The sequence below is a fragment of the Podarcis cretensis genome (assembly GCF_951804945.1).
Source record: "Podarcis cretensis genome assembly, chromosome: 1".
Taxonomy (NCBI): domain Eukaryota; kingdom Metazoa; phylum Chordata; class Lepidosauria; order Squamata; family Lacertidae; genus Podarcis; species Podarcis cretensis.
In genome coordinates this window covers 60,346,920-60,371,479 of record NC_137170.1, presented here as the reverse complement: position 1 = coordinate 60,371,479, position 24,560 = coordinate 60,346,920, and the positions used below count along the sequence as shown (strand labels likewise).

Below are 24,560 nucleotides of genomic sequence, written 5' to 3'. Positions count from 1 at the left end.
AAAGGACAAATTATCCATGCACATATGTCATGTGATATCTTGTCAAATCAGTGATTTGCTGTTGAATATGTGACCTGTCTGAGGTGACCTGAATTCTCTGGGGTGTTTTGATCTAGTGTGACTTAGCACACATGTAATACCACACAATGCTGCAATCATCAACTCTGCACTCCATGGCGAATTCTGTCTTCCCTCTCCTTTGCTTTACATTATTGGGAAGCTCTTGCACTATTGTCCACAAAAGAGGAGCTATGGGAGTCCCTTACAAGATAACTTGAGACACATATCGACCAATTGCCTTGTGTCACTCTCTTCTGTGAAGTGCTTGGCCATATGCATCTGCTGGGATTGAGCTGATGGGAAGGCTACAGCACAGCTCATATATTTTTGCCTAAGCCTCAAGCATTCATCACGGGTGGCCTATATGTGACATAAAATCCTCAACCCAGCTTGGTCGCTCATACAATTCGGTTAAAGGCGAAATGCTTGTCAGCACCAGATATTTACAACAGGTCAGTGCATCTGTTTTGTACATCCAACCTGCTAGGGCCACACCGCATCCCATGCCTGCAGCCTGCATCTGCTTACTGTCACTCAAAGTAGCTCGGAAGAGAGACCATTTCTCCCTGCTTTGTCTTCCTCTCCTCTCAGAAAGGAGGTCTAGATAGAAATCCTGATTCAATGTGCAGACCAGACAGTTCAAGACGAAACGTTTGTGTGAAGGTCTTTGCTGTGAACTATTATTATTATTATTGTTATTGTTATTGTTATTGTTATTGTTATTGTTATTGTTATTTTATTTGCATATATATGTGTGTGTGTGTTGTTGTTTTTCATTTATTGTTGTCTCCTTTAAACCATGAGCAGCAAGCAAAGAACAAACCTTGGTTACTGCTTGTGGGTCAAAACTTGGGTTTGGACATATATCAAGACAAGCCGAACTCCGACTGGTTTCCTGGTGCTGCAGCAGGACTGGGAGTAGAACGGAGCAATAACTTATTATTAGCATGCACCAGCATGCAGGATGTTCACATTAAACCACAGATTGTTTTTTAACAATAGTTTCATCTGATGTGCAAACCAGGCCAAGAGGACTTAGTGCTGAATAGGCATGCATAAGATTGCACTATTGGGGAGTGTAATTGAAGAAGAAGAAGAAGAAGAGTTTGGATTTGATATCCCGCCTTTCACTCCCCTTCAGGAGTCTCAAAGCGGCTAACAATCTCCTTTTCCCTTCCTCCCCCACAACAAACACTCTGTGAGGTGAGTGGGGCTGAGAGTCTTCAAAGAAGTGTGACTGCCCCAAGGTCACCCAGCAGCTGCATGTGGAGGAGCGGAGACACGAACCCGGTTCCCCAGATTACGTGACTACCGCTCTTAACCACTACACCACACTGGCTCTACCAGCTATTCCTGGTAAAGGGACACACTTATCAGGAAGTAAACTTCCATTGAACAGAGTGGAACTCATTTCTGTGTAAGGAAGCATAGGCCTGAACTGTTAGTCACTTAATAAATGATTAGTAACCCGAGCCTACACATGCTTACTCCAAAGAAAGCCACACTATGTTCAATGGAATGTGATCCTCAGTAAGCATGTTTAGGATTAGGAAGTAAGTTCAAATGGACACAGCAGGACTTGATTCTGCATAAAAAAATGCTTCAATTTGTGCTGTAAGTGAAGTAGTCATTTTATTATACAGTACTTTATTATACTATTAAAAGGGGGGGGGATATAGTACTTTTGTTTTCTACCTGTGGACACAATGGCATTTGAAATAATTTCAGCCAGTGCACCATGCTCGTTGTAAACATTTATCTATTTATTATGCATTTAAATGTGCACAGCACATACACCACAATATTAAACAACACCTGTATAAAACTACAGACAGATCTGGTAAATGGTGAAAGCTTGTACCATGTAACATTGATATCAAAGTTTTACAACATTATCTGAACACTACAATATAAACTACCTCTGAGTACACCAAGGGTGAGGCTGTCAGCTGAGCACTGAAAGGAAGTCAAAAGGAACACTGAAGGAGAACTGTCTACACCCAATGGGTTTAGGAAAAGCCAATGCTTCCAGTTGCTTTGACTTTGGAAACAAAAATACTTGAGCTTCCAGATAGTAGTCATGATGGTTACAAATGCAAATACCCACATGTGAGAGGAAAAGAGGAGAGAGAGAGAGAGGAAGGATACAGAAATACCTCAGACTGCACAGAAACACTTTAGCATCCCATGATGCCAAGAGCTTATTTCACTTAGGATAAAATAAACAGAAGCAAGGTGGTTTGGAGAATGGGAGAATCTGTGGTCTTCCAGGTTTTGTCAGACTCCTTTCAGCCCCAGCTGGCATGGAAAATGGCCAGAGATGATGGAAAGTGTGGTCCAACAACATCAAGAGAGCCACAGGTTTCCCATCCTATGTTTAATGAAACCCTGGTCCAGCTATATTCTGATCGCACTGATGGAATACTCCCATTGGCTCTGTTTAGAATCAGCTGGTTTTGTCCCAGCTTTCTCAAATAATGCTTGGGGAAGCCCCTTTGGTTATTTCCAAGTTATCCCCGGGGGAAAATAGGAAATGGGAAACTAATCTTTTGCTTCCAAACACAGTAGGGCTGGCTTACCACATTTCTGGAGCAAAGTAACACACACTTAATGCAAGAGCATTAAGTACAAAACATAAAATTGCCCATTGCCACTGTGGTTACCCCCTCCCTTTTCTCAAGGGTAAGGTTGTTTTGAGAGGAACTGGAGAGGGTAAATGGTTTTGAGAGAGAACTGGCTAGCAATGGGGATTGGGAATCCCATGTTGTGCCAGACCCAACTTTGGAGGGGTCTGGCCTCACCTTCTAATTGGGGTGTGTGTGTTTCAGACCAGGGAAGTTCATCTTCCATACTCCCCAAATTCTGAATTAGCTTCCAACAATACCTATGAGTAGCTTTATTCTTCAATATCATCCATTAATTACAGTATCTATGCAAGTCATTCATAAGCACAGTATGGTTCATGTATGTGTAACTCTAGTAATATACAGGAATGTAAAAAAAAGAAAAGAAAATGAAATGAAAGATGAATTTCTGCAGCCTTGGTATTTTGATGATACACACATGACTCCAGGACATAAGGTGGTGGTGTTTTTTGTTTTTTTAATGTAGCACCATGATTGTGGCTAGGATTTTTTGGGTGGGGTGGGGGAGAACCTCAGTTTGCTATGTCATTTAATTGATTTGTATTGATGGGGGGGACAGCTGCCCCTCTTGGCTATGTCCATGGCACCAGTTACAGTTTACTGTTACGTGCACAGGCATGAGCTTATATGAGCCCCAGGCTTGAAGGCTCCCAGCTTGGCTTTCTGTGGCTATCAGCAGAACAGGAGGAGCTTTCACTTTCACTTTTAAACTAAGCAGAATGCCCTGCAGTGTCTGAACTTGGTTAGCTTACTACAAGTAGTCAGCAAGTCAAGTTTATCAGACATGGTTTGATACTGACCAGCATTTAAACAAGCTGGCTAGAAAGCTGCCTTATCTTCTCCTGCTAAGAAGGTCTATCTAGCTCAGGATGCCTGCTCTGAATGGCAACAGCTCTCCAGAGTTTCAGACAGGAGCTGTTTCCAGCCCTGCATGGAAATGTCAGGGACTGAACCTGGAACCTTATGCATGCAAAGCAAATGTTTGAATGTTAAACTACAGCCCTTCTCCACGAATTTCACCAAGTTTGGGTAACAAAACTTGGTTACCTTAAAGACAAAATCTGGGCTCTGGCTGCCACCATCCCTCCCTCCCAGCAGATTTTCAAAGTTACAAAAGAAACGGGAAGACAGCAACCTCCCCCGCCCCAAACACAAATGTCTCAAACTGAAAAATCCCCCCAAATCCCCCCAATATGGCCACACCTGATTTGCCACCTGAAAAGGGGACAATGGCTCAAGCTCAGCCATTTTGATCCACCCTTGAGACTTGGTGGGCCAGGATCATCGCTTGCTTTGCATACAGAAGGTTCCAAGTTCAATCCCTGACTTTTTCCAGTTACAAGGATTGAATAGCAGATGATGGGATAGACCTCTATCTGAAGCCGTAGAAAGCTACTGTTAGGCTATAGATTAAAGACATTTGCATATATACTCAAAAGAAACCCCACTAAAGTAATGGGAATAGTTTCCAGATTGTGGTCTAAAGCAGCCCTATCTAGACAAAGTGATTGAGGGCATCAGCTTGCCCACTCTCATCATAAATCTCTGTGGCAGCAAGGCTGCCTGCAGTAACAGCAGCATAATATTGCATTTGTGATATTGCTCTTCTGCAGCAACTAGAATGATGCCTCATCATAACCCTCAATTTGCTGGGGCTGCAGCTCTCAAGTCAGAACCGTGTGAGCTATTGCTAAGGCTTCCTAGCTGTTGTTTCCAAGAACTTTGTATATTGCTTTCAAAGTTTCACTTCTATTTAAAAAAGACAACCAATCAGCTCAAAACTTAGTAGAAGTTTTAGACTTTCCTTTTCTCCGCCTCTCCATCCCCCGCCATCATTCTTAAACCTGCCTGCTCATTCTTTGCTTTAAAGACATGGTTTACATTCACAAAATATATAAAGAAAAATATAGGGTTACTGGATGGCCATATAGTGCTGCAGCCTGACAGCTGTCTGCAAATATTTTCACCATGATTATCCTTACTAAAAGTAAATCACTGGGTAAAGATAGCGCAAACGTGACAAGGCTCAAATTGGATGCAACCAGCACTATCTGGAATACTTCTGGCTACATAGGGAGTGGGGGATTTTGGAGGCCCCCTTCCACAGGGGAATTACAACACTGAATGAACAGGGAGGGGGGGGGTATGAGAGAGAGAAATGTATGCACCTTCCATGCAAACTGTGTTAGGAAACTGGCTTCAAGAATGAGTGAGGTAGACATGAATCAGTTATGTCAGGGAATGAAATCCTAAGGCTGCAACCCATAAGCCATTTACATCACAGTAGGTCAACTGCACAGGGATAAGCCTATGTAACAAACAGGCAGAGCAATCCTATAGTCCATTGATGCTGTGGGAGCACTGATGCTGGAGCAATGCACCATATCCTTTACTCCATCATGCCGGGGGCAAGAGAGGGGGGGTTAGTTTTCTCTCTCTCCTTTTCATCCTCAGTATGGGATTTTCCTTATGCCCACTCTACAGCTGGTGCAAAGCTGCACTGTCATTGGAGGCAGTTTGGCTCTACATCTGCATCTGTTCTGCCCCACCCATTTCCCTTCCCACATCTTGATGCACCTGCAAAACAGATATGCCAGCGTTGAGATGTGCCAGCGTATTCATGCATTTGCACCAGATTGGTCCAGGAGCAAAGACATAATCCAGGTCCTGCTAGTGCAGCAAGGCTTCCACCATATCCCAGAGCCCTTCAGCTGCCATATCCTGACTGTACTCTCAGCAGATTTTGGCCTCCCCAGAAGCAGCCCTGTGATCCTGGCTTCTGAAAGCTGCCATCCACGGGCAAGGCTTTCTCACAAAATTACGGAGGTCCAGGATAATCGGCTATTGCTATGCCAGAAAGTAGGAGAGCTGTATCTCCAGCTGCTAGCAGTGCCGGCGATCACTGGAATGACTCATCTCCAAAGCGTACCACTAACAGGCCCTTTCCCAGCGAGGGACTGCCTTCATGCATCTCTGGCGATCACTCAGATGATCACTTTGCAGCAAGCACAGCTACCAACCAGAGCATCAAAGCCAGTTTCTGTTACAGCAGTGTGCTCTAAGGTAACTTAGACATACTGTAGTGGGTTATGGATTGCAGCCTTAAAGGCAGCAGCACATTTTCTCCTTCTAAATATTGCATTAAAAACAATACATCAATAAGGAAGTAGAGGAACAATACATCAATAAGGATGTAGAGAAACTTCAGTCATCTGGCCATATCAGAGAGAGAGAGAGAGAGAGAGAGAGAGAGAGATCTTTTTTGATGACATGCTCTTCAGACATTGCCAGAATTATGCATTTGGCAGAGAAGAGGGATAGAGTTATCACATTTAAATTAAATGTTACTAATTAATTGTGGCCTACTGATTTCACACAGTGTGAACCTTTATGGAGGAAAGAAAGTGAGGACAGTTACTGATGGGTCAAAAGGTTTGCTTTTGTCCAGTTTTTTGTTTTTAAAGTTAAAATAGAATAATATTCCTGGAAATTTTTAAGAGTTTAAGAGTTGTCTGCTAAGGGAACAATTCACCAAGCACTGCTGCTGAGCAGCCTCCATGTTAGTTCAAAAGAGTCATTCTCCCATATTACTTGGTGAATCGCGTCTCAGGGGCTCCGAAGAGATTGACTGCAGGGAAGTTCAGAGTTCAGCAGCAGCAGATCTAAAAACAGCTTTTCAGGGTGGTACTTCAACACTGCACTTTCTGCACCAGAAGTAAACTGATACCATTTCAATGAAACAGCAATGCTGCACAAAAGGAGGTCAGACATTGTGCATTGCTTGCAACAAGCTGGCATCAGAACAAGAGGGAGGTTTTGCCCACTCATTCTTCAAAGACTAAAGACCTTACCTGGCAGTTATCATTGGTTTCTTTAAAGAAACAAAACAAAACAAAAAACTCATGTTCACTAGCCAACACTGTACAACACAGAGAACAGTGCAAAACATTGTAAATATAGGAATCGGATTTCACGTTTTAAAAAACAACAACACATAATAGCAGCACACCTGTGATAACTTACCCAAAACAAAGTAAAATAAGCCACAATGCAAAAGAGTCCTCTGTCGTTGCATTGTGCAATGAATAGCTTAAGTCGGAGGATTTTATTTTATGCTTTTTTTGTCTTTTTTTTTAAAGGAATTTCTTTTTTAAAAATCAGAACTATAAATAACTTTCTGTCAATATATACAGAATTAAATAATTTAAATATCTTACATCTACTCTTGCATAAAACTCTTACAAGAAAAGTGCACCATAGGTTTCCCCTCCTCCGCCTCTCGGGTCTCTCGCCTCCTCCCCACTTCCCTGAGGTTAAGTCTGAAGGGACAAGCGCTCAGATCCTAGGAAGAAAATGTGTCACTGTCATGGTGGGAGAGACTTTGCTGCCTTTCTTTGTTCGTCCATTTTTGCTCAGGGCTATGTACATCCCGGGGTAGATCTGGGATTCGTAGGCGTTGTAGTTGTTGGGCAGCAGGATCTCTTTGAATTTGCACTCATCATTGAAATGATTCTGAAATGAGAATTTGGGGGTAGAGGGAGGGAGGGAGGGAGAGAGAACGATGGAAGTTTTCTGTTAGGGATCAGAAGTCAGAGATTTCTGCTGAAAAACAAAGCGGTCTACAAAATTAAATAAATATGCTATTATATTTCTCTTAGCACACCTGTATACCACTTTTCAAGAATAATATATTTCTCAAAGTATTTGACGGGAGAATTTAGAGGTTGCCAACTTTTTCGGGGGGGGGGGGAGGACTCTTGTGCCTTCACATAGCTGCACAGCAGACAGAAAATTAACTTCACACAAGTGGTATTTGATGCTCCATTTTGCGTTCATTAATATTTCCTGTGAGCCACAGAGACCACAAGCTCTTTCTTGCAGAACAGGGACTTAGATGTAGAAAAGATTTGTTTGTTTTGTAGAACAGGTGCAGGGACGATACACCTCAGCAGCTGACTTTTTTTCTAGTTTTCCTTTCAAGTGTATCATACTGTACAACCGAGGCTTCAAATTGCCCTTTTGAGACAGAGATCATGATTTATTTATTTTTTTAAAAAAAAACCACAGGCATTGAATCACGCTTGGAGGGCTGCTCAAGAATTTCACCCCACCACCATTTTTAAACATTACATGATAGGGGCACTGTGGTTTCTGCATTTTTCTGAAGTTTGAAATACAATTCTTGGGTCAAAAAAAACAACAAGTACCAATATGCAAATGAAATGTGTATTTTAGGTTGTAATACAGAAAATATGTATTTTTCAAATGAAATATGTACAAAAAATTGTAGATACTGAGGGGGAAATACTTTTAACAGTGCAGTTTTTTAAAGGAGTTTTAAAAACATATGCAGATTCACAAGGAAATTGGACAGAACAGATTTATGAATGAACACAAATAATCCATGCCTAGATTAGGAGCACTTCCACATGGAGATTTTATTGATGTGTCTTGGACACATTCAATCAGGCTCAGTCCTCTGAGATCCACAAGCCACTCATGAGCAGCCTGCCCTAATGGCATATTCACCCACATGATAGATCAGAGAAAACAGGATAAGAGTGGGTACCTAAATCCATGCACAGGGATGGCAAATGCTCTAGGTCTGCTGTGGATTCCCTTCTGAATGCTGCGTGCCAGTGGTGGGTGTGGTCATATGCAAAAGTGGATGGAGCAACAATAGGCTACATTGCAACCACACAAAAACCAGAGGATTTCGCATGCATGCATACACCCCCCCTCCATCACATTATCACAGTTTAAGGGACCATTCCAGCCAGAAAAAGTACTAAAGGAGAACACAGAGCAGGGGAAGTGAGGGGTGTGGCCTGGGAGAGACGCACAGTCCACAATCCATGCCTGTCAAATCTGTATTTCTGAGATCTTTTGTGCCAATTAAAAAGAATGCAGACGTGAAGCTGTTTGTCTTCCCATTCTTTGTAACTCTGTAGCCCCAGCACCCATCCTTCTGAAATGTTACATCTTACTTTCCTGGTGGCACTGCTATGATAAATGCCATTTTCATACTAATCTTATGGCCTACAAAACCACAGGGAGGGAAACAGGTTTGCTCCTCTCTCTCCCCCTTAAAAAAACAACAATTTTTACATGCACCTAGCACATGCACCCCAGACCTGATTTCCTGTAATTTGTCAGTTTTCTTATATGAGAGCACTGAATAACATACATTACTTTTACGCAAATTGCCCACAAAATAAAAGGGGATCCACCCCCCCAGTTCTCCTACCCCACTGTAAGGTGCAACCAGGCAGAGGGCCTTCTCGGTAGTGGCTCCCACCCTATGGAATGCCCTCCCATCAGATGTCAAGGAAATAAACAACTATCCAACTTTATCCAACTTTTAGAAGACATCTGAAGGCAGCCTTGTTTAGGGAGGTTTTTCATTTTTTGAAGTTTTATTCTGTTTTTAAGGTTCTGTTGGAAGCCGCCCAGAGTGGCTGGGTGTAGAAATAATAAATTATAATAAAATTATTATAACCTTGCCTGCAAATTTTACCCAATTCTGCCAACAAATATAGAGAAGATATATGGACAGTTCCATTAAAAACAAAAAGTAAAGGTGTCCAGAACAACAACAACAAAACAATCCTCTAGACCTATTTTTCTGCAAGGCCTTATTCATATAAAAGACACACGGTGCATGAAACTTTCACCCAATTTTGTCAAAAGGGAAAGGCTACAGCCATTTTTAAAAATCCCCTTAATGGGAGAGGCCTGACACTTCATTTTTTTCTCAATAGGAATTCAAATTCAGACCCAAGTCAAATGGGGCAGCCTTCAAAGCGTTTGAGATCAAATTGGGCAATTTTCCAATGTGCCAAACTGTAGGTTGTACTGAATCTTTTGTTTGGTGCACAGCCCAGCGTCTCACTTCACGCTGGTTTTTTGAAATGGTTAGAAGCAGCAAAATAAAAATCTACATTGTCTCCAAACTTTTCAATTTCTTATCGGTGGCACTCCAGACCTAGGAGATCCATTTCTGGACTTTTGGCCTTAACAAAGCACTAGCATAGGTAATACAGTGTTGGCAGAAGCTGCCCACCCCAATGCCTACTGCAATGTACACCTTCTCCCTCCCCCTGGAAATGCTTCTTACATATCTGCTCACACAAACCACCACCACTGGGACTCAGCACCTGGATATCTTCAGGTGCCTGCATTCCTACCTGTATGCTTCATACGGGTTTACAAAATGATTCATCTGTGCTTGGTGCACAAACACAGCATCAAGTCCACCTGCAGTTAAGGATACTGGCATGGTCTTTCAGCTGCTAGTACGTAATGCTTTCCAGTAGCATGTCTCCATCCAGCAGCACAGTACAAACTGCAAATAGCCTCCGCTATCTTCTGACCCACATTGGGGGTAGATCTCAGTATCCACCTCAGAAATCCACCGCAATAATGATTCCAGGGATATCTACCCCAACAGTGATTCCACCACGGAATCTGCTCTCTAACTGTTTGGCCAGTCAGACCTCCAGCCTCATCTCAGCAATCTATGGGTCAAAGTCAACTAAGATTTACTCTGAGTGATGTATTGAAATTATGAAACATGATTAAGTTAGGTCTACTAATTTAAATGGGTCTACTCTGAGTAGTGCATAGCTGAACGCTACACACACACACACACACACACACACTCTAAACTAAATGAATTGGCTGCTTGAAGCATGTGGGTGCATGCACTCAACTGCAGGGAAAAGTCTCCTCTTACACTTGCAACTGTAAACCCTCTAGGATCTGTACATGCATGGAAAATCCTCAGGCAGCTGCCTTAAAAATGAAGTGGGAGGGAGACATCTTTCCATTACATTAAGGATGTTTCGAAGAAGGGAGATTGGACTCGAAGGGAGATTTTTATCAGGGGAGTTATGCACTCTAGTACTAGAGAGGGGGAATTCTCAGCCCCGGAGGAGTAAGCTAAAAGGGTTGTATAACGAGGCAAGGGTGGGAGAGGGGCAGGGAGAGTTTTGCTTGTGTTCCCAGCATTCTTCCTAAATAAAGCTGCTTTGTGGCTTGCTGAAATAGGGCGTTTCAAAGTTACAAAATGGCATAGAGATAGAGTCGTGGGGCTCATCTCCATACATATCGCAGGCAAAATCTGATACGTGCCCCAATGATACCTGCACTACCACATTCCACAGTGCAATCTTTATTGTATCGATGCACTATCTCGGGTAGGGAGTGAAAGAGAATGGTGTTTTCCCAGGTTAAAAAACATATATGGAATAGCCAGTGCTGGGGGGGAGGGGGGAGGGGGAAAACACCCATGTATCTCCATCATAGAATGCTGATCACCATCCAAGGGTCAAAGTCAGAACTGTTGGTTTATTAGAAACAGATTTTCTGAAACTGATGGGAATCCGCCAAGCAAATTGCAAAGAGTTGTTGAAGTTCAGAACAGCACACTGATGAGGAAAATGACTAAATCTAATGGGAAGATATAGTAAAACAGGAAGCTAGACAGAGTTACTGACAGGTACACAATTCTAAGCCTTGTCCATTGTTTGGTTTTGCCCCATCTCCTGGGAAATCAAGATCCCTGGTCACTGGAACACAGACCTTCTGAGCTTTCACATTAAGTTCACTACTTCTCCCCTCTACTTTGCTAATCTTGAGCTGATCTTGACTTTTGCAAATGTTGCAAATAGCAACATCACAGCTAGAGGATACATTACAAGCCCAAGGCTTGGGCTTTTTCTCAGAGACACTGCAAGAAAAGATCTTGCACTGTTCCAAGTCTCCACTGACCTGCATCTTCTCTGCATGTAGACTTTTATACTACAACACAAAGACTACATATGCCATCGCTCAATACGCTACGTAAATGCAAGTGTGGCATCTCAAGGGCCTTGTGGACTCCAGTAATCCACAAACTACTTTCTCCAACTGGAACTAGGGTGTTGTGGACTGTGGTTTGGACATTTTATACTCAAATGTTCTTATATGGCATGTAGTAGCACAAAGACGTGGTGATCATGGCCACTGGTTTAGATTGCTTTTGAAGGAGAATGAGACATTCATGAAAGACCAGGCTATCAATAGTCACAAGCCATGATGGCTATGAGGAATTTCTGGAATCAGTAACCCACTGAATCCCAGCTGCTGGGGAGCAACAGTGGAAAGGGTTTCCTGCCTTTGAGCCCTGGTAGAAGGAATAGAAAGGCCTTTGAGCTGCCGCTGCTGCAGAGCTGCTCTAAGGGCTTTTTCTGAGATGTAGAGCAAAGGATGCAGCCTTTGCTCAAACACACAAAAATGTTATAATACTGCAGAAGGGAAAAGATAATTGGTGACAAATCTCTGTAGACGCAGAAAACAAAAGGAAGCGTCACACTCAATTATATCTCCCAAAGTGAGAAGAAGTCCAAGGTTAAAGACTTTTGCAAAGAAAGCCTTGAGCCTTTTGCATCCATAGCTCTTTAGGACAAGTCAATGCAAAAGTGATCCCGTTGCGGAATCATTGGACTGAAAGCCCTGCTCACACGAGCTTAGACAAACAGTGAGGCCACAAGAGAAGGACAGCTGGAAATGACCATAAACATGACTTGCATTATTTTTAGTAACCAAGTGGGCCTCAAGAAATGAAATGCCTTTGGCTATTTGTTCTCAAGATTGTGTATGGTTTGTTTGTGTGTTTTTTGTAAAACTTTTTTTTTGTAAAAATGCAGATACAAACAACTAAATCCTTCTCCAGAAGATCAGATGAATATTTGTGTATCTGAAGTCTGAATATCATTTACTGATTTGCTTTATCCCTTTTTCAAACAATGGCCAATAAGCAAATGGTGCAATTGCTCATCAGATTGCGGCACAATGTGTTTCCCCTACTTTAGATAACTCAAATACATGTTCTTTTTAAATTAAAATTGGAAACCAAACTTCACCTTACAAGGGACTGAATCTGTGCTGGAGATAGGTCTGAGCCATTGCTAGATTTTATATTTTCAAAATATAGGAAGCAGCACTTCTTGCTTCTTAGTTTCAGCAGCTCCTTGTGCAAGAGGAAAGCTCTTTTGAACTTTGCTGGGACTTAGCTAATTAATGGTGCTTGGTGCTTCCAGACTGGGATTGCTTCCAGACTACAACTGGATCATTCAGATCCAATTGTTCTCTGTGTGTGTTTGGTTAGCTTCAACACATTTCCATTTTTCCAGTCATAGATCTTCATTGCTATTCCACTGCTTGCCATCCAAATTAGTGGGTTGACCATAATGCAATATATCCATAAAGGTAAAGGTAAAGGTACCCCTGCCCGTACGGGCCAGTCTTGACAGACTCTGGGGTTGTGCGCCCATCTCACTTAAGAGGCCAGGGGCCAGCGCTGTCCGGAGACACTTCCGGGTCACGTGGCCAGCGTGACAAAGCTGCATCTGGCCAGAGCCAGAGCCGCACACGGAAACGCCGTTTACCTTCCCGCTGGTAAGCGGTCCCTATTTATCTACTTGCACCCGGAGGTGCTTTCGAACTGCTAGGTTGGCAGGCGAATATATCCATAGCCATCTTCAATACTGGGCATGCACACATGTATTTCTGTACCTGTGAATATGCACCAAAAATTGCCACTTAGTGCACAAGAGCAAATGTTGCCTGACTTAGTTATCATGTGGATAGACAAATTGAAGGCTTGTGCTGTCAAGGGATGGTGGTAGAATATCCGTTTCCCATTGTTTGTTTGCTTACTTGCTTGAATAATGTTGACTGCTCAAGCATTCCAAAGAATTATTATTAATATCATTACAATCAATATTATTATCATTATAGCATGATGTATGTGCTACGTTACCAGCTGCAAGGTAATGTCTTGGATGGAGATCTTGAGAGAGCAGCTCTTCCTAACTAGAATGTTCAAATGTGAATTCAGCATCCAGCAATTGCTGGCATGGTCCTATCCTTTGGGCCACTGAAAACAAAATGGCTTCCTCAATGAGGAAGAAATGGAAGTAAGAACGCAGCATTAGAGGCCACAGAAACATCACTACACATGTGACAATGTACCTGTCAGAGGGGAAATGCATGCATAAACTTCCATACCACCAGTAACCATATATATATATATATATATATATATATATATATATATATATACACACACAGAGAGAGAGAGAGAGAGAGAGTTGTTTTTCCATGTTGGATTTTCTGAAGTAAGGAGGAATGCAGATTAAAATGCCAGCAATTTGATGATGACAATGTTCAGCAGACCCTGCAAATACCGGTGTGGGTGAGCAGCGCCAATTCCACAACCAACTTCGACCTGGGAGCTCCTTGAGACTATCTAAAGCAGGATGGGGAGCCTGTGGTCCTCCTGATGTTGTTGAATTCCAACTCCCATCAGCCTTGACCATTTGCCATGCTGACTGGGAGTTCAGAGTCCAACCCAGAGTCCAAGTTCCCCATCCCAAAATCTTCTGGCACTCCATCTTAAGACTAGTTAAAGTGGCAGGCTTTGGGACTCCAACATCATATCCAGCTCTTTCTCCCATGTTTCCTTCCCTGAGCCCATTTTACCTAACACCCAGGTTGAAGAAAAACTCCAGAGAACTCAAAAGCTTGCTCACTATTTTGTGATGTTTTGGATGCTCTAAATCAAGTAGCTTTGGGGAGCTTGTGGCTCTCCACGGAACTGGTGTCCAATGACATGTTGCTGCCCTACACAGGCTTTCTCAGAGGGCAGATAATTCTACTGGACCTCTGCATCAGAATGACTGGTGCAGTCACACTCAATGCAGTCTCCAGCAGAGGCTAATTGAAAGGGGGGAAGGCCAGAGCATCAGATGGTGTCGAGACACAGCAAGCACAGCCCTCTCTCTTTACTGCTACTTTGACCCTGTGGCAGACTTTCGGACCTGCACTGCTCCCAGGTAAGCGTACTCTATATCGGGTTGCATCCTTATTTTATTTTATTTAAATATATTTGTGCAATAGCACCACACAAATGTGTCCCTGGAACACAGTTTGGAATTTATTTTTTATCGCCTCGTAAAAACAAATATGTGTAAATCCTTATATTATCAGATTGAAGCTTTTTGTATTGCCCTTTAACTTGCCAAACAAGATAACCAGGTGCTGTATTTTTTATTTTTTGCACATTAAGCTTGCACATTAAGATTCCAGTGGCAAGGGAGGTACCCAAGCACTTATAACTGAACAACTGCCACTGGGACTTGCTCAGTAAGCTAACCTGACTATTAAAATATGCATTGGTTCAAATATTTCTATGCTGATTTTCCTGCAGTTTAAAGTGTTATTCATCAAATAAAAGGGTGTGTGTGGAATTATTGTTTGATATTCGATATTCGTATTGCTTAGAGCAGAACCACTAAAATCAATAGACTACTCTGCTCTGAGCATTACTTAGCTGGGTATCTCTCATTGGTTTCCATGTTAATACAGTATATTTTGAGAGGGTCAAGACTCAGGAGCACTCCATTTTACATCAAAACAACACATCAACACTTTAAAAGGGGGGGGGGTTAAAGACACATAGTTGAGCACGTTCAAGACTACTTACAGCTCCATAGAGTTTGCCTTTACTGTTCATGGCTACAAAGAGTCCACTTTTAACACCAAAGAGGCTCACCACTCCTCTTTCCACAGGAGAGATTTCAAGCAAACCTGTAAGAAGGGGGAAAATGTGAACAGATGACTTTGTTCAGCAATCTTCAAGGTGCTCAGCTTCAGAGCAATTCCTTCGATCTCTTTGGGATACTCTAGAATTAACGAGTTGTGATCCAAAGGCTTGGTTTCTTTAAAGCAATCTAATGTGCAGATGTAGGCTTGCTCTATATGATACTGCCACTTTGTTGAAAATACTTTCAGTTGCCCCACTTGGTGGTGACTCTCATGTGCTAAGCTGTATAGAGCAAGGTTGATGCGATTTTCTCCTATGGTTGTGTGTGTGGTGGAACATGCGAATGTACAACTTGGTGTCTGTCAGTGTGTGATAATGGAGGTTGGAGGGACATCCTACTGTTAATAATTCTATGTCTACTGTATATACCCTTCTAAAATATGTTGTGGAAGGGGGGATTATTGTGTTGTCTTTGTTTTTGTTTTTATTATGTATTTTCTGTTTTTTTATATTGTGGTTTCATGTTGTGAACACCCTAAGATCTACAGGTATAGGACTGTATAAAGGTAAAGGGACCCCTGACCATTAGGTCCAGTCGTGACTGACTCTGGGGTTGTGGTGCTCATCTTGCTTTATTGGCCAAGGGAGCTGGTGTTCAGCTTCTGGGTCATGTGGCCAGCATGACTAAGCCGCTTCTGGCGAACCAGAGCAGTGCACGGAAACGCCGTTTACCTTCCCGCCGGAGTACTACCTATTTATGTACTTGCACTTTGACGTACTTTCAAACTGCTAGGTTGGCAGGAGCAGGGACCAAGCAACGGGAGCTCACCCCTTCACGGGGATTCGAACCGCTGACCTTCTGATCGGCAAGTCCTAGGCTCTGTGGTTTAACCCACAACGCCTCCTGTGTCCCATCTAAGACTGTCTACAAATTTAATAAATAATAATAAATAATAATAATATATCCAGTGCTTTTTCTAGAAAAATGGTGCTGGCATTCACCATGAAGTTGTTACAGTAAGTACCAAACTTTTAATATATCCATTAAAAAAAGTGCTGGTACTACAAACTGTTGAGTACCCCTCAGAAAAAAGCACTGCCTATATCTAATCTATCTATCTATTTACTGATCAATCTTCTAATAATAAGAAGAAATTGCTTTTCTCACTGAGTGAGAATTACTGGAAAAGTTGTGGTGGCAAAGGACCGTTACATGATAGAGGCTCAGCTCCTAGAAGCTGGCAGCATCTAGCAAGGATGCAGGCTAATGACACAATAATACTGGACAGTAGGAATCACGCTCTGGGTGCCAAGCTTCATTTTGCAGCCTTGAACACACACACGCTTATTAAGGCACTATGCTTCAGCAGAGTAGGGTGAATCTCTACTCAGGGGCACAATTTAGTCTTCCTCTCCCCATATACATCTACTCCTGCATGCACCACGCATTATTATTTTCCCCATGATCGCCCAGATATCTGAAAAGGAATGAACTGTGTTGACATGGTCAAACTACCCCTTCTGGTTGGCCACACTGAATGACTTTCCATGTGCTAAACATTGCACATGGACTGATTTGAAGTGGTTCTCTGTGGCAGTTGTCATGTGTGTAGATTGACCCTGATGAGGTTTGCTGCCTAATAATCAGTCTACATTGGCAACTCTATGCATGCAGGCTCAGAAGTCAGTCCCATTGAGATGAATGGATTTTCTCCCAGGTAAGTGTGTATAGGAGTCCTGTGCAATTCCATTCCTTAAGTGAACAGAACTCCTTTAAACTCCTTCCATTCATTGACAGCAGAGCACCACAAAAGCACCCGGATATGGTTAAAGAGTTTGTGTGTATGTGTGTTTGCATGTTTTAATGTTTTAATGTTTTAATGGTTGGCAGTGATCCCCCACATCGTCCAGGTTAAAATAAGTAACAATATGTTTCAGGAAATGTGAAACATTTGTCATGCTGCTGTCTCTAACCCTTCCTCCCCAGTCCTATTGTTTCAGTTGGACCGTAGTTAGAATTAGAGCCACAGGGCCATGAGGTTAAGTCACTAACAGATGCTTTTCCTAGTGGACTGCCCTAACTTCTTGGCAGAGCTTCTGTGGGATCTGGAATCCCAAATTAACTATTTGCAACCCTCTTGCAAAAGGAAGGGGGGTGCTATTTGAGCAGTGTCTCACTGCAAACCAGGAGGCTTCCCGCTGGGACAGTGAAAAACACCTGATTCCTTTTGATCAATAGTAGTATTTCTAGGAGCCCATGCAACAATTGCTTCAAGACAGTTTATTCTGTTCACAGTGGGAGTGACGCAACTTTTTATTTCTGTGTAACCAGTTCCTGAACTTAGAGCTGGGGACGAGCAAAGTGGTTTATTTTCTGGGACCGAACTCCATTTGAAATACCTAATGCAACCAAGCTTACAAACCCAGAATTTAAGAATGCTGTTTTTTTTTTTACATTTTAGATTGCCGTCCTGCCGTATCCCACTCTAGAGCAAGAGTAACTCAGCCAGCCACAGAATATATAGCTGCCTAAATGATAGAGAAGTCATCCCCAACCTGTTGCCCCCCCCCTCAAACTCTGTGCTGGCTGGGGCTGATGGCAGTTGTAACCCAAAACATCTGAATGGCATCGGGCTGTTATACAGAAGATAAAATGAATAGTTCCCAAGCTGGCACTTTGCATTAGGTATTTTAAACACTTTCCCTATGCATTCATGAGGACTAATGGCTTTAAAAATGAAATAATTTGATCATACTCTTCTGCCATATATGACTATTCCCCCCCCCTTCAAAATTGAGTATGGAGGTAGAAATGACTAACAGATCCCATTAAGAGACTCTTCACAAACTGCAATTTCCCTTGGACCAAACACACAAAATGCCCAAGGAATAAACTTATTTATAAGGGAAACAGCATGAAAATGGCAAATCAACAGGGGCGATCATCTTCACATGCATGCGTTTTGCTGCATATGCGCAATGCGATGAAGCAACACACAGTAAAATCGCCACACCTGACATATTTCTCCCCCGTCTGCAGAAGTGTTTTCTAACCATAGAAACCTGATAAAACGCCCTTTAGTTCCACCAGTTTAACGGAGGCATCTCCGAAGTTGCTGGCTTCCGAATCTGTTTGCTTTTGCTTTTGGGGAGGCTGGGTCAATACTATTGAGGGACTTGATCACCTGGGTGGCATCGAAAGCAGCGCAGGCCCGCTTTGCTGAGACCCTGCCCTCTTTCCCTTCCTTTTCCCTGCATTGCTTGACTAAGCACCTTTGCTCGGGCGATTCTAGGTAGAATTACAGAACTGTCGAGCTGGTGGAGAAGACCCCAAGGGTCCTCTAGAGTCCACCTCTCTGCATGCAAGAAAATGCGCTCCAGACCAGACCGGAACATAAGGGACTGATGACATCAGATGATCATTATTCCCACACCCTCCAGCGGGTCCCAGGAGAAAACTGCCCGGTGAGCTCCGAAGTGGTAAGATTTAACCCTGTCGTTAAAGGAACGTCAAAACTCCCCAGAAGGCAATTGTGGAATGGGCTGGCGGGGCTTTGCAAAGCGACCAGATCCCACGCCCGTGGAGAGTGCCACAGTCCCTGGCCAGGTGGGCGCAGGTGGCGACTTACTGTGCCGGTTTTCGTTGTGGATCCCGTTGATCCTGCCGTCTGGCAGCACCTGGATGTGGAAACCAATGCCGACGTTGCAATAGAGACGCCTGAGCCTCTTGATGCCCAGCAGATAGTCGCCGTCGCGGTTGGGCTCCCTCCTTTCCCCGGGGATCCTGGCCATGGAGCGCGAGAAGAGCGTCTCCCAGCGCCACTCCAGGGTGTCGTTGTGCTGGGGCTGCTGGTGGGGCTGGTGGGGCTGGGCGAAGGCGGGCATGCAGCGCCCGGCCAGCCAAGGCGACAGCAGTCCCAGGAGCAAGACTGGCAAGCAGGCCGAAGAGGGGCCAGTCATTCCGAGCAACATGGGCAGCACACGTGGTGCCGAGCAGGGAGGCGATCGCTCTAAAAATATACCCTCTCCGCGCGCCCAGAGAGAGAGAGAGAGAGAGAGAGAGAGAGAGAGGAGAGCTTCCCACTTCGGACTGGAGAGATCACAGGAGGAAAGCGGGGGGGGGGGGGGCGGGAGGGCCCGAGAGAGAGACAGAGAGAGAGAGAGGGTGCCAAAGAGGGAGCCCAGGCAGCTCAGTCCCCCAAGGAACTGGAGACACTCTGGTCAGGTTGCACGGGAGAGCAAGCCACCTTGGAAAGGGGCTGGGCGAAGACCCGGGGAGGGGGCGCCCGGCAGAAACGTCGTGGTGGAGAGAGAGAGAGAGAGAGGTGGGGGCGTTGGGGAGATCGACTTAGCCCCAGCTCCTTCTGAACTTGATCTCCGTCCCAGAGGGCTCCTGTCGAGTGGGGATCTTCTGGTCCGGCTGCTCAGCCATCAGCCCCTTGACCCCCCTCAAGCCACGGCATTTATAGATCCATGTGCCTCGCTTGCACCTATTACATCACCACCGAGTGCTGGAGGCAGCAGCTGAGTTGAGCGGAACGCGAAGTGATCACCCCGAGATGATCATCACTCGCCACTTCCAAGCGGAGCTGGGCAGACGAAGAAGGGCAGAGAGTATTTTAAAAAAAGAAAAAGTCCACTTTTAATAAAAAGAGTGGATTCCACACACACCCTTTGAAAGAAGAGTTAACAGGGCACTTTCCGCCGCGGTTCCCTTTTCTGGTTGCCAAGCGCGCGCCAAGCGCGTCCGAGTCCCCAAAGGCGCAGAAGAATGCCCAAGACGCCTGCCTCCGTCTCCCTTCCAACAATGTCATACTTTGTGGAAGTCTGTGGAATTTAAGCTTCGGCTGTTTCCAAGTAACATTGCTTTAGAGTGTGCAAAAAAACACACAACAACCACCAAGAAAACAAAACAAAACTCTCCATGAAAGGCCAAAACAAGGAGAGGTTGGACGCACTGAGAAAACCGAACTTGAGAAAAGTTAGTAAGGGAAACTCTGCGCACAAAAGAGAAGGTATTAAAGGGCTCAGTGGAGACAAAACGAGAATCTGAACGGGACCTTTTAAACTGGGGGAAACCGAGGGCGGGGAACGGGGGGGAGGAAGGCCAGACTTTGGGTTAAACTTGCACTCTAAGGACCCAAAAATGCGCTCTAGCAGCTTGGAAGAGCAAGGAGGCAAATTCTCGAGCGATCACCCGGATACATTGGAATGGTATCTTAAATATACTTTTGGTATCTGGTCGTTTTAGGTTACACAGACGCTTCTTCAAGTGTCAGGCTGACAGCCCAATGGAGGAGCTGTTCTCTGGTTACATATATGCTCCTTGGAGTCATTTTTCTGCCTATATGTATATATAGAATATAGATATATATGCTATTCTGGCAGCACCAGCCCAAAGACGTTTTCCTTGGAAGGGGATCCCTGTTAATTTCAGAGGGTTTTTACTTTCAAGGAAGGACGCTCAAGACGCTGAGAAGAAGAGGAACGTATATTTGGAGAAACTATTCTTTTATTACTATATTTCCATTTACGCGCTTCTAAATTCTAAGATCTGCCAAAACCGGAGCTCGAGCATATTCGAAAAATGACGCAATAACACCATCAGCATCATTGCCGGAGGAACCTCCTTTGGTTTCTGGTGGGCAAGCCGGACTGTTTTAATTCTGGAGTGACTTGTTAATAAATATATATATATATATATATATATATTGTGTAACCTTGATCGTGGCGTTCTTGGAGGCCGGATTTTGTATACTCCCGTGCGATCATACATTGAGTAGTGATTAAGAGTTTGGACTAGACTGCCTTTCCTGTGTTGTGATCCTATTATATTATGATTTTAATAAATGAACAAATACACGAGCCTTCCCCGTCTGTAGAAGTTACCGCCCTGGACTTTCTGGAGCAAGACAAGGGTTGGAGAGGTAAATGATTCAGTAGATGTACAGCTAAGAGAGTGAGCTGTGGACCGCACCAATGCGCATCCCAGTCTCAGCCTTGAACGGGTGAGGTGGCTTGGATGCGAGCCGCGTGGACGTCAGAATGCCGGCCTACCTTACAGGGCTGTTGTAAGTGCCAAGTGCGCGAACATTCTAACCTCTACAAATTATTTCGCGCGTCGTCTACACGGTCAATGGGATTTCATTCTAAAGGGCATTAACGTCCCACTGGAAACAAGAGGCGTTTGAGCTCTTTCTTTCATGTTCACCTGGGGGGGGGGGAGGTGTTTAGGTTTCAAGGGATGGCTACAACGCAGCGTACCTAGAGCAATTCTAGGCGTGTATACGTCCCACCCCCGCGCCCACAATGCCCTCAATGAGGCTCAGGCTGCAATCCTGAGTCAACCTTTACCTGGCCTGCGAGTAAGCCCAGCTGAACTCAGGGGAGCCTCCTTGGTCGTGCATTTTCGCGAGTACAGTACATAAAACGAGCACAGTGTCCATGGGCATAGCCAGGACTGGGGGGCAGAACTGACGTGATTGGTCAGTTAGTTGAATATTTCTATTGTTTTACTTGATGGCGGGGAGCAGCTGCCCCCCTGCCCCCTTGGCTACGCCCGTGCCAGTGGCCCATCTAGCCCCCCCCCCCCCAGATGCCCGTGGGAAGCCCGTAAGCAGGAGCTGGGTTCAAGAAGTGTCTCTCCTCTGGTGATTCCCCCGCAACTGGCATTCAGAAGCATGCCACCTTCGACGAGTAAATTCAGAGGAATTCAATTTTTTATTTGTCTGCCTCAACACCATTCAAGCAAACTGTTGCAATGCAATAATAATAATAATAATCGATCGTTTTATACTAATTAAGCAATGGGTATTTTTGCTCCCAGGTAATCTTAGGGTGTTTCGGGAGGGAGCCCAGACTCGTCCTTCAGAAGCAACAGGTGGGAGAGTCAGAAGTGTTCTCTGCGATTCTGAATGAATGAACGAACGAATGAATGGACAGCAGACGACAGGCCGCTGCGCTGCGCTGCGTGGTGTTAGTGAGTGAGTCAGGCCTTTCTCGCTTCCCGTAGGCTTTCCTCCCTTTCACGCCAGCGAGGTTCCCCGCTGGTCCAGCACAGATGCGAGAGGAGAAAGCGAATTGCCCAGAGCCAGATGACAGCTCACCTAGGTGCGAAAATCGCCGACATTCGCTAAATCCCAGCACAAAGCGACCCGCCTCCCACCCCTAGTCTGACTGCTATGAGGCTCAGCCTCAGATCTACGTTGTTTTTCTTCATCATTCAGGACCGGTGATTAGGTAACACTCTCCAAAATATGCCCATACCCAAAATTACTGGAGTTAAAAAGTTTAAATCTCCCAATGCAGATTATTTCTGTTTCTGCTATGAATTTTGTTGGTGTTCTTTATATAGGTTTTTTAAAAGCCGTTTTGTGTACACCGCTTAGACATTCCAAATATTACGCAGTCTATAAATACCTGAAATGAATATACAAATAATGTCCATGCACAAAATGGTGCACATATATTTAAAATATATCAATATATTTCTGTTGCTGTGATGAATTTTATTTGTTCTTATTCTTTGTATGGTTTTTTTAAAAAGAAAAAATATGTCTGCTGTTTTGAAATTCTAAATATTAAGAAGTAAACATGGTTTGGTTCTCCTTCATTCCCCTTTAACTCCCCGTTTAAAGTGGTGCCCATGTAATCAGCTGTGTTAAGTGGGGATCCATTAGCATAAGAAGGGACCATGGCCACTAACATGGGCTGCTGTTTCTAAAGAGCCAGTGTGGTCTAGTGGTTAGAGCATCAGACTAGGACCTGGGTAGACCAGGGTTCCAATCCCCACTGGACCATGAAGTTGACTGGGTCACCTTGGGCCAGTTGCTGCCTCTCAGCCTAACCTGTTGTGGGGGTTAAATGAAGAAGCAGAGAGCCATGTGTGCCACTTTGAGCTCCTTGGAGAAAAAGGTGGGATACAAATGCAGTGTGTGTGTGTGTGTGTGTGTGTGAGAGAGAGAGAGAGAGAGAGAGAGAGAGAGAGAATACACACACAGATATATATATATATATGAATATGACAACAGGTCTGTCAGTGGTTTTATTGGCCCTGAGGTTGATGTCATCTCCATATGTGGAGAGGAACCCAGTCCTTGGGATGAGCAAAAGGAGATGGCTGTGGTTATTGTTTCCTGCCCTTGTGACTTTCAAGGGCAGACTGGCTTTGGTCAAAGCCTTTGAGTGAGCCCTGGTTGAAAATAAGTCTTGGTCAGAGCTAAAGGGCTAGGGTTTGGGTGGATGTGGGATTTGGGTCCATGTGGAGTTGAGCATGCATGTTTATGATGTGCAGAACCCTGATCAAATCCTTCATAATGTGAATTCATAATATGAATTAGCTTTGGGAAAGGCAAATTTAAAAGGGGCTTCAGCATGTTACAGAATTTTGTGAGTACATATTTGTATACTGCTAGTACTGCTAGTGTCCTTGTAAAACAGGAAAACTATAAAATTGCAGCTCCCCATTATATGAACATACTATCATGTGTGTTACACCTTTGTGGTGTAACAGAGTGTTGGACTATGACCTGGGAGACCACTCAGCCATAAAGCTCACTGGGTGACATTGGACTAGTAACTATCTCTCAATCTAATCTACATCATCATCATCATTTTATAATTTGGGGGGCTCACAGCATACTGTATATCAGAACATAATAAAACATCAAACATTTAAAACTTCCCGATACAGGACTGCCTTCAGATGTCTTGTAAAGTCAGATAGTTGCTTATTTCCTTGACATCTGAAGGGAGGGCATTCCACAGGGTGGGTGCCACCACCGAGAAGGCCCTCTGCCTGGTTCCCTGTAACATCTCTTTTGCAGTGAGGGAACCAGAAGAAGACCCTTGGAGGAGGACCTCAGTGTCTGGGTTGAACGATGGGGGGATACGCTCCTTCAGGTATACTGGGCCAAGGCCGTTTAGGGCTTTAAAGGTCAGCACCAACACTTTGAATTGTGCTTGGAAATGCACTGGGAGCCAATGAAGATCCTTTAGGACCAGTGTTATATGGTCCCGGTGGCCACTCCTGCCGTGTTCTGGATTAGTTGTAGTTTCCGGGTCACCTTCAAATGTAGCCTCACAGGGTTGTTGTGAGGATAAATTGAGGAGGGGAAAACCCTGCTTGAGCTCCTTTGAGGGGGGTGTCAGATATAAAATGTAATAAACACACACACACATCATGCATAACCCCCATAATTCCCCAAGGGTGTGGGAAGAAACCAAGTATGGTCAACCCGTGATGTTCTCTGGACTCCAACTCCCAT

General features: G+C 44.2%; 1 protein-coding gene and 1 long non-coding RNA gene across 3 annotated transcripts; one reads left to right on the top strand and one right to left on the bottom strand.

The window, feature by feature from the left end:
- Nucleotides 1-1,835: 1,835 nt before the first annotated feature.
- Nucleotides 1,836-20,027, bottom strand: FGF4 (fibroblast growth factor 4). Its single transcript, XM_079986916.1, has 3 exons — nucleotides 18,924-20,027; nucleotides 15,235-15,338; nucleotides 1,836-7,217 (listed from the first exon to the last, which is right to left on the bottom strand). The coding sequence occupies exons 1-3, from the start codon at nucleotides 19,264-19,266 to the stop codon at nucleotides 7,041-7,043; spliced, it is 624 nt and encodes a 207-aa protein (XP_079843042.1). The 5' UTR covers nucleotides 19,267-20,027; the 3' UTR covers nucleotides 1,836-7,040.
- Nucleotides 20,028-20,233: 206 nt separating this feature from the next.
- LOC307211411 lies at nucleotides 20,234-22,603 on the top strand. 2 transcript variants are annotated; one of them, XR_013836423.1, is made up of 2 exons: nucleotides 20,234-20,309; nucleotides 22,121-22,603. It is a non-coding gene; the product is annotated as an uncharacterized lncRNA (long non-coding RNA). The 2 variants fall into 2 exon arrangements; XR_013836424.1 differs by lacking the exon at nucleotides 20,234-20,309 and adding an exon at nucleotides 21,390-21,479.
- The last annotated feature ends 1,957 nt before the right edge of the window (nucleotides 22,604-24,560 follow it).

What these genes read in the sequence shown, in the direction of transcription:
- FGF4 (XM_079986916.1), bottom strand. Translation starts at nt 19,266, where the DNA reads ATGTTGCTCGGAATGACTGGCCCCTCTTCGGCCTGCTTGCCAGTCTTG. An exon ending in CCACAACGAAAACCGGCACA is followed by an intron (nt 15,339 to 18,923) that starts GTAAGTCGCCAC and finishes CCCTTCTTACAG; the next exon opens with GTTTGCTTGAAATCTCTCCT. An exon ending in AAGGCAAACTCTATGGAGCT is followed by an intron (nt 7,218 to 15,234) that starts GTAAGTAGTCTT and finishes TTCTCATTTCAG; the next exon opens with AATCATTTCAATGATGAGTG.